The 9724-nt window shown below is 56.0% G+C and overlaps 2 protein-coding genes across 5 annotated transcripts in view; one reads left to right on the top strand and one right to left on the bottom strand.

Moving 5' to 3' along the window:
- Positions 1 to 94: 94 nt before the first annotated feature.
- Positions 95 to 4126, bottom strand: HRC (histidine rich calcium binding protein). The gene is made up of 6 exons (XM_038528294.1): positions 1890 to 4126; positions 1745 to 1815; positions 1209 to 1277; positions 903 to 957; positions 411 to 447; positions 95 to 243 (listed from the first exon to the last, which is right to left on the bottom strand). The coding sequence occupies exons 1-6, from the start codon at positions 3910 to 3912 to the stop codon at positions 207 to 209; spliced, it is 2292 nt and encodes a 763-aa protein (XP_038384222.1). The 5' UTR covers positions 3913 to 4126; the 3' UTR covers positions 95 to 206.
- Positions 4127 to 5347: 1221 nt separating this feature from the next.
- Positions 5348 to 9724, top strand: part of TRPM4 (transient receptor potential cation channel subfamily M member 4) — a 40165-nt gene continuing 35788 nt past the window's right edge. For 2 of the 4 annotated variants that reach the window (XR_005354521.1, XM_038528276.1), the window contains exons 1-2: positions 5348 to 5517; positions 5838 to 5905. Coding sequence is in view for 3 of the 4 variants with exons in the window: in XM_038528276.1 (XP_038384204.1) it covers positions 5494 to 5517; positions 5838 to 5905 (92 nt within the window). In the remaining variant the exon portion in view is untranslated. The remainder of the gene's footprint in view (positions 5518 to 5837; positions 5906 to 9724) is intronic. The other 2 variants (XM_038528274.1, XM_038528275.1) reach the window with 2 other exon arrangements.

The raw sequence follows: 9724 nt of genomic DNA, 5'->3' as shown, positions 1-9724 counted from the left end.
CAGACCACTCCTCCCCCAGACCTACGAGTCTGAGTCTCCCGTCCCCACCCGCGCATTCCGCGGCGCCCTGAGAATCGACCCCACTCCTCGACAATGAGGTTTCGGGGGAGCATGTTTATTCATAATTCAATTCAATAAATATGGCTCTTGGAAAGGGGTTGGAAGGCCAGGGAGGGGCGTCTGCGCCGCAGCCGCGCCCCCGGGGGTTAGGGTTCCGGAGTTTCCAGCATATCCGCCAGGGCTCTGGAGAGGAGGACGCAGAGGTTAGACAGCTCACCCCAAGGCTCTTAGATAGAGATGTTAACCTGCCCATTTTACCGACAAGGAAATGGAGTCCCGGTCGTCCAATCACTCAGCGGGCCTGCGCCTTTCTAGACAGGGCCCTTAAACTGCCCCCTCCGCACACTTACTGGTACAGGGAGGAGGAGAAATAGTCGACGTAGCTTCCTGTGGGAGAAGAGAGAAGAGGCTTGAGGGGTACGCCGCAGGTGAAATTAGGCGGCCACTGATTTCACCGAATCCGGAATCAGGACTAGGCTCCGCCTCTCTTTTTCCTAATTCCTTCCCTAAATTGAATTCCTTCGTCTGGGACTCCTTTCAAGATCTTGCCCCTCCCTCCTAGCTCAGGGTGTTCCGGTCCTCCAGAAGCCCCCGTCCTTCCAAGGCTACCTGCTTTGGCCCCGCCCCTCAACTCCACCCCCCGCCTACTGGGTAGGCCTCAGCACCTGGCCCCACCTCTCCCTCGGCCCAGGCTCCGCCCCCCGCAGCCAGGCTCCACCCGCAGACTCCCAGCCTTGGCCCCGCCCCCGCGCCTGGCCCCGCCCCGCGGCTTCTCGGGCCCGCCCGTCAGACTTGGCTCCGCCTCCGCGGAGCTTGCCCCGCCGGGCTCCGCCCACGCTCACCTGGAGAGCAGATCGTTTCGCAGACCAGCGGGCAGAGGTAGCAGAACTGGCAGTGCTGGGGGTGGGGATGGGGAGGGACAGAAGTGTAAGACAGGGTCGGGGCCGAGCCAGGATGGGGCGGGTACCGCACAGGGGCCCGAGTCGAAGGTTAAGGTCAGAGGTGGGATCGAGTGTGGAGTCAAGGCTGCACCGGGGTGGAGGCTTGGGTCAGTCTGAAGGCAGAGGCCAGGATTTGGGACTGGGTGCCCAGCGGGTCCCCGGCCTCCCTGGGGGCCTGGTGGAACCTGGGTCCGGGGAAAGTGTCACCTGACACTGGTCGCAGTGCTCTCCCATGTTCTCCTCATCGCAGTGACAGTTCTCACATTCAGTGCATCTCTGGGAACCGGAGGGTTCTGGTTTGGGTATATCGTTTGGGAGCCATTCTCCAGTCCTCCACCCTGCCCACGATCGTTACCCCCCTCCCCGCACTGAGTTCAGCAGCTTCCCCCTTGTTTCCCTCTTGCAGGGTGACAGCCTGTCTCTGTGGGCTGGACCTGTAGATGTTCTCTTCATGCCTTGTCCTTATTCTCCCCACAGCCTGCCAGGCCCCAGCCCCATTCCACCTGCCCTCTGTCTCCATACTTGCAGGTACAGCTCAGGCCTCACTCCCTCCTGGCCCATTGCCCTAGCCTCCTCCCCAGCTTCCTGGCCTCCAGTCTGTCCCCTACATGGCCCCAGAAGTGTCTTTCTTCAACTGGCACTGCCCCTGCCCCTCCTTTGCTCAGAGCAGGCCCAAAGCACCCTAGAGCCCCGGGACAAATTCCAGGGACAGCCTGGAGGATGGACCTGGGCGGGGCACTCACATTGCAGAAAGAGCAGTAGCCACACAGGGACCCAGGCTGGTAGTTCCCGTACTCCTGGGCACCCTGCAGATCTGTGGGGACAGGAGAGCAGCCGTGAAGCGGCCTGCTCTGCTCCTCCCTGCCCCCACCTGGCCAGATCACTTACCCGTGTCCTCGCCACTCTGCTCCTCACTGGAACCACCTCCAGGCACCTCCCTCCTGGCCATTGGGTCAGGGATGATGGTGAAGGGGAGCTCCTCTTCCTCCAGCTCCTCCTCCTCCTCTTCCCCCTCCCGGTGCTCCTGGTTCAGTAGGGCCCTCTCTTCCCTACTCTCCTCCTCTTCTTCTTCTTCCTCTTCCTCCTGGCTCAGACTGAGGCCGTGACCTTCCTCCTCATCTTCTTCATCCTTGTGGTCCAGGCTGCCATGGCGGGTGCCACCTTCTCCCCATTCTGAACTTTCATCATCTTCCTCGTGGGAGCCCTGGTCCTCTTCCTCCTCTTCCTCCTCAGAATCTCTCTCCCTCAAATGGCTTCTATCCTTGACCCCCATGTGTTCTGGGGGCTGGTGGCTAATCTCATCTTTGCTGGACCCTCTGTGGCCAGTTCCTTCATCTTGGTGGCCTTGTTGCCTGTGGCTGGGAGCTTGGTGGCCAAGACTGTCAGAGATGTCCTCTTCCTCAGGGACTCTGTGGTGGTGACGGTCAGGGACTGCTGACTTGTATTCATCTGAGAAGTCCTCCTCCTCAGTGTTCTTGGCGCCTGGGGGTTGGGAGCTTGCAACGTGGTGGCTGAACTTGGCTGAGATCTCCTCCTCCTTCTCATCTCCAAGGCCGTGAGTGTGTCTGGGAATCTGGTGCCAATGTTCGGTGGACACAACCTCATCCTCATCTTTGTCTCTGTGGCCTTGGTGTCCGTGGCCAGGGATATGATGATGGTGTTCATCTGAGACGTCTTCATCCTCTTCCTTCCCATGGCCTAGGTGCCTGTGGGCATGGTGTCCGTACTCAGTGGACATAGCATCATCATCATCATCATCTTCTTCTTCTTCTTGTTCTTCGTGGCTTCGGTGTCCATGGCTGGGGACATGATGAGGATATTCATCTGAGACGTCTTCATCCTCTTCCCTCCCGTGGCCATGGTACCTGTGGGGCTGGTGTCCATACTCTGTGGAGACATCCTCATCATCTTCTTCTTCTCCATGGCCTTGGTGTCCATGGCTGGGGACATGATGGGGATGTTCATCTGAGACGTCTTCATCCTCTTCCCTCCCGTGGCCATGGTACCTGTGGGGCTGGTGTCCATACTCTGTGGAGACATCCTCATCATCTTCTTCTCCTCCATGGCCTTGGTGTCTGTGGCTGGGGACATGATGGGGATGTTCATCTGAGACATCTTCATCCTCTTCCCTCCCGTGGCCATGGTACCTGTGGGGCCGATGTCCATACTCTGTGGAGACATCCTCATCATCTTCTTCTTCTTCGTGGCCTTGGTGTCCATGGCTGGGGACATCATGGGGATGTTCATCTGAGACATCCTCATCCTCTTCCTTCCTGTGGCCTCCATGACTGTGGGCCTGGTGTCCATACTCAGTGGAGACAACCTCTTCTTCCTCATCTTCATCATCTTCTTCTCTGTGGCCTCCACGTCCATGCCTGATGATATGATGGCGATACTCGCTGGACACAACTTCATCCTCGTCCTCGTCCTGTTGGCTGTGGCTTCTGTGGTTGGGGAAGTGGTGCCCGTGCTCGTGTGAGTCACCCACAGGTTCATTGTCATGGCCTCCGTGCCCATGGGCCTCCCGAACATGCTCTGTGAAGACCTCCTCATGGAGGACATTCTTGTCTCTGACCTCATGGTCTTGGTACCTGTGGTCTTGGGGTCCGTGGCTGTATTCCCCAGAGACATCTCCATTCTCTTCTCTGTGGTCTCTGTGGCTCCAGAACTGATGTTCATTCTCTGTAGAAACATCCTTGTTCTCGTCTTCACGGCCTCTGTGGCTGTGGATGGGATGGCCAGAGTTGCCTACCATCTCCTCCGGGGGCCCCACGACTCCCGCATTGTTGTGCCAGTGGCTGGGGCCCGGTCCGGCCCCTCTCAGCTGCTGGGTCATGGCTGGGGGGAGGAGCAGGCTGGCCACGGCAGCCCAGAGGAGAGTAGTGTGCAGCCATGACCCATGGTGGCCCATGGGGACGGACAAGCAGCAGAGCTTCTCCCAGGGCCGGCTCCAGCTGCCTCTGCAGCTATGTGGATGAGTGTTGGGGTCCTTGTCCCTTTTGGGGCCCTTCTGGTTCTTTCTGCCTGTGTCTTTGCTGTGTCTCTCACTGCCTTTGTGGGTCTGCCTTCCTCTGGCCCTCGCTGCTGGACACCCCTCCAGGGCAGTCTCCGGAGCCCCCTAACCCCCCTCTCTGGCCCTCCCTCCCCACCTCCCAACCAATAGGGTCTCTCTCCTCCCCCCTCTGTGGCTAAATTTACTTTCAGCCCTGAGTTATTCTGGGTCAGTCCCCGCCTGCCCCTCCCCTCTTTCTTCCTCCTCCCTGCTGGGGAAGGGGTAGGTGAAGGGGGTCTCTCCTTAACCAGGAGTGGGGGCCAAGGACTTGACTTTGTATCACCAAAAAGTTCATGTTTGGCAGCTGCAAAGAGGGTGGATAGAATTTGAGTGGGCCAAGTTGGGGGCAGGAGGGACCCCTCCGAGAGGAGAGACCCCTGCCATGGAAGGATTGGGGATTAGATCGCGGGGAGTTTCTGGCCGGAGTGGGACCCTTCACTGAGAGAGGGGGTGACAGCATGGAGGCCCCGGACGGGGAGGAAGGAACTTGCTCCAGTGCTCACACCTATGACCTCCTGTCCCTGGGACTCAGAGCCAAGGGCAGGAGAGCAGGCCAGGCCAGGGCTATAAATACAGCAAGGCGGGTGGCGGGGGGGGGGGGGGGGGGGGGGGGGGTGCTCAGGTTACCCAGCAGCTGTCCTTGTCAGAGCTGGCCTAAGACACGTGGCCCTGCCTGTCACTATCTCCCACTCCTCACCCTGCCACAATCATCACAGTAGCTCTTCGGGTTCCCAGCACTCTTTACAGGCCTCCGGCTCTGTCTCTCATTTCTGTCACTCAGTGTTCCCCAGCCATAGGAGTCTATCTTCCTGTCGCTCTGAGCGTCTGCTCTTCACCCAACTCTTTGGGTCTCTCTCTCTCTCTCTCTCTCACTCTCATTCTCTTTCTCTCTCTAAGCCAAGGCACCCCCCGAATCTCTGTTCACCCCCTTTCTGATTCTCTGCCTCCTACCTAAGTTTTTGTGTCCCCTCCATGGATTAATGTCCCCCCTCTCTATCTCTGGCATTCTATATTGGGTCCCTGTCCCCCTCTCTCTGGATCTCTGTCCTCTCTCTCTGGTCTCTAATACCTTAGTTTTGGGTTTCTCTTCCTGCCCCCCCGAATCTCTGTCTCCCTCTCTCTGGGTTTCTGGCTCCCTCTCTCTGGGTCTCTGTCCCCCTCTCTCTGGATCTTTGTCCTCCTCTCTCTGGATCTCTGCCCCCCCCTCTCTGGATCTCTGTCCTCCTCTGGGTCTCTGTCAGGCCGGCCCATCTGGCCCTTGGCCCCGCCTCTCCCTCGACGCATCCACGAGACTCCCCGCCCCCCCCAGACCTTGCCCCGCCCCAGGCTGAGCTGGGAAGTGGCGGATCCGGTTTGTCCTGGGCGGGTCTGGAATCGGGGTTGGTGGAGCGAGTGTTGGGGAGCTGGATCGCTTGCGGAGGCTGCGGCGGCTGCGGCAGCATGGTCGGTCCGGAGAAGGAGCAGGTACTGCGGCCGGATTCCCGGGTCTGAAGGAACAGGGAGCCGGGGGCTTGGCCTCCTGGTTCCCAGGGAGGAGGGCGCTGGAGACCCAGATTCTGGGGTCGGACGAAGGAGGGGGCCTGGCGGGGGGAGGCTTCGGAGGTTGGGGGGCTCCGGACCCCTGGGTCCTTTGGGGACAGATAGGTGGGGGGCTAGGGGAGTCCTGAGGCCGGGGAAGGAAAACACTGGGGTCCCGAACTCCTGGGCCCCGAGGTGCGGGGTGGGTGACTCCGTGTCCGATAGGACTCAGCTGGAGCCCTCCCACCCCTTGTTCCTGTCCCCAGAGCTGGATCCCTAAGATCTTCAAGAAGAAGACGTGCACGACTTTCATCGTTGACCTCACAGATGCGGGGTGAGGATTCGCCCCTGGGACAGACCCTCGGAGCGTCCCCCCAGCGTCCCCGGCCCGCTGACCCCCCCCCCTCGCCCCCCTCCCCCCCTCCTGTCACTGCGGACACTCCCAAGGGCGTGCCCTGGTGGCGCTCTCCCTCCGGGTAGGATTTGGGTAGGATTTGGGTCCAGCGGACTCTTCCAGTTTCCCTTCCCCGGGCAGGGTATGTGTTACAGCCCCAGGGCTCCGTTCTGTTTCTTTCATTCCCTGCGTCTCTGTGTCTTCTTGCTTCACATTCTTTGTCTTTCTCTTTTGGCTTTCTGTTTCACTCATTTGTTCGTTCATTCATTCATTCATTCATTCATCCAAGAAGCCTTCCTTCTGTGCTCCAAGGGAGCATAATTATCAGGAGCACAGCCCCTGCCAAGGTTCAGATGTTACCTGGGACTGGTGCTGTGTGACCTTGGGTAAATCATTTCACCTCTCTGGGCCTCGTCTGTCAGCTGGACAAAAAGAGAGGCCCTACCTCCTGAGTGGGCATGTATTGGGAGGATTTAAACAAGTTCCTGCTTGTGATATTTCTCGAATGGTGCTTGGCACGTGGTTTGCACCAGAGAATGCCTGCAATTATCACCGGAAGGTAGTAGTTTCTACCTTTTGCAGGCCCTGTGCTTGGGCTCGGTGGCCAGGGGCACTTGCATGAGTCCCCTGGGGTGTTTGCCTACCTTGAGGAGCTCCTGGCATTCTGGGAAGGTCTCTCCAGTGGACTCTGGCTTTGAAGTTGTTTTCAAGACAATCTTTGGGGTGTGGGAAATGTCAACATTACTAACCTAGTGTGTGTATGCCATATTAGTGGGGAATAGCTTACAAGGATGTATAAAATAAACATTTATAGATAAAGACCTACATTATTGGGGGTGAGTGCCCTAAACCTCTTTACTGATGGGGAGTGTGCCAAGACAGTTTAAAGATCTCTGATCTGGCTGGAAGAGGACCAGAAGGCAGGGAGCTGGGAGCTCTGAAAGACATGCAGCTGGGGTTCCACGGGACCCCTCGAGGAGGGTCTGGCTAAGGCCAGGGAGGGAACCCAGGGTGTCACTGGTGACTTCTGGTGGAGGGGAGCCAGTGAGGTGGCATTTGAAGCATGAGTTGGAATTTGACAGTTGAAGACAGTATGGAGAGAAGAGCGCGGATTCAAAGCCATGGGAAGGGCATGTGCAAACTGCCCGCCATCGACCGTGACAGTGCCCGTTGGAATTGAGAATGGAGCAAAGTTCAAGGAGCAGGAGGCCTCTGAGGAAGAGGGCAGGGCCAGACTTCACTCCCCTCAGGGCCAGGACCTTGGCCTGGGGTGCTGGGGAGTGGGAGGGGCAGGAGTTTCTCTGGGTGTGGAGGGAGCCTCCAGGGGCTGGGTGAGGATGTCACGGGAAAAATTTCACCTACTTTCACAGTTCCCGTCACCATCTACAACTAAGTTGGTTTTTTTTGTTTTTTTTTTTTTTACAACTAAGTTACAACTAAGATCTCTTGAATGCTGGACAGAAGTCCCAGACCCAGGTCTGCGGTGTCCCCTAGTCCCCTGACACTTGAGGGCCTGCAATGAGCTTGGTGACGTCCCCCAGACTCGTTTGTCCTCTTGGATTCCCCATCTTGGGGACAATCCCACAGTTCAGGGAGCCGAGGAAGAGGCTGGTGAGGGTCTGAGTGAGCCGGGAAGAGGCCTGAGTCAGGCCACTGCTGTGGGGACACAGTGTGGGGACAGGGATGCGAGCTTGGGGATTGACGGATTTGAGGAGTAAGAGGGGAGTGGATGGTGGGAGGATGGCTCCCAGACCTCTGGTCCAGGACCTGGCAGACCATGGGATTGTAACTTAGTTGTAAAAAACAAACAAACAAACAAAAAACAAAAAAAAAAAACTTAGTTGTAGATGGTGACTGGAACTGTGAAAGTAGGTGAAATGTCACTGGGAAAAATGTGTAAAGAAGTTGGGGAAGGGGCATGGGCAATTCGATGACTTTTTTTTTTTTGGATGGAAGATTTTTTTTTTTTTTAAGATTTTATTTATTTATTCATGAGACACACACACACACACACAGAGGCAGAGACATAGGCAGAGGGAGAAGCAGGCTCCATGCAGGGAGCCTGATGTGGGACTCGATCCTCAGACTCCAGGATCACGCCCTGGGCCAAAGGCAAGCACTAAACTGCAGAGCCACCCAGGTGTCCCGAGTTTTTTTTTTTTTAAAGATTTATTTATTTATTTGAGAAAGAGAGAGAGAGAGCTCTCACATGAGCAGTGGGGAGAGGCAGAGGAAGAAGGAGAAGCAGGGCTCAGTGAGGGAGCCTGATGCAGGGCTTGATCCCAGGACCCTAAGATCATGACGTGACATCATCACCTGAGCCACCTAAGGCAGATGCTTAACCTACTGAGCCACCTAGGCACCCCTGGAAGAGTTTTTCTAAAAAAACCTACCACCTCAAGTCACCACAGCCTCCAGCAGCACATTCACTTGTTTTCCACCTGAAGCTGCTTTTTCGTTTTCTTTCTTTTTTTTTTTTTTTAAAGATTTTATTTATTTACTTGAGAGAGAGAGAGAGAGAGAGAGAGAACACAATTGGAGGGCAGGCAGAGGGAGAGGGGGAAGCAGGCTGCACGCTGAGCAGGGAGCTGGACACATGGGGGCTGGATCCCAGGACCCTGAGATCATGACCTGAGCCCAAGGCAGCTGCTTAACAGACTGAGCCGCCCAGTTCTCCTCCACCTGATGGTTCTTTCCCCTAAATTATTTGCTTGGCCCCTGGGACATTAAGTTTGAGACCCACATGGGGTAGCCATATGGCCCCAGGGCTCTGGGAACACCTACACTCAAGGGAGGCATAGAGAAAGAAAGCCACAGATGAGGCGGGGACTAGGCAGCCAGAGGAGCCTGTGCCCTGCCAAGGGAAGGAGAGGATTCTTTAGAACCTGGGACCGATGCCATTTTGTGATAGACACAAGAGACCTGAATAGAGGCCATTATATTTGGGGTTATAGGGGTAATTGCTGATCTTATCAGGAACGTTTCAGCTTTAGTGGTCACGAAGAGGAAGGGAGGTAGGAGGTGAGACGTGCAGGGTGGGGAATCTGCCAGTTCTGTCCACCAGAACTTTCTGCAACAGGGGAAATGTTCTATATCCATATCCAATATGGCAGCCACTGGCCACATATGGCTCCCAGAGCAGTTGAAATGTGGCCAGAAAAAAAAACAACACAAAAATGAAATGTGGCCAGCATGATCTAGGAACTGAATTTTTAATTGTATTCAATTTTAATTTATTTAAATGTAAAGAGCCACATATGGCTATGGTCTACTATATTAGAAAACAGCTTAGATTCTGGAACATTCCATGACGTTCTGTCTATAAGGACTAGTGTGAAGTAGTTGGAAGGTAATGAGGGGGTCCAGGGATGGGGTTGAGATAGGTGAAAGGATCCAGAGGGTAAACTGAGGCATGTTGGGTCGCTGAAGGTGGACTCAGGAATGAGGAAGGACGTGTTTGTCTTTCACTCTCCTTGTCTCTGGAGCTGGACTGAGTGTATTCTGTTCATCCTGTGTGTGGATTGATGGCCATTCTTTCAGCGTCTTTATAACTTTTAACAAATCCATGTATCACCAGTGGTGTTCTTTCATAAAATTGGTCCTTAAGGGGCACCTGGGTGGCTCCGTGGTTGAGTGCCTGAGGCTCAGGGCCGATCCCCAAGTCCCAGGATCCAGTCCCACAATAGAGTCCCACATCGGGCTCCCTGCAGGGAGCCTGCTTCTCTCTGTGTCTGTGTCTCTGCCTCTGTATGTGTCTCT

This window comes from Canis lupus, chromosome 1 (genome assembly GCF_011100685.1).
Source record: "Canis lupus familiaris isolate Mischka breed German Shepherd chromosome 1, alternate assembly UU_Cfam_GSD_1.0, whole genome shotgun sequence".
NCBI classification, from domain to species: Eukaryota; Metazoa; Chordata; class Mammalia; order Carnivora; family Canidae; genus Canis; species Canis lupus.
This window is presented reverse-complemented; position numbering and strand designations above follow the sequence as displayed.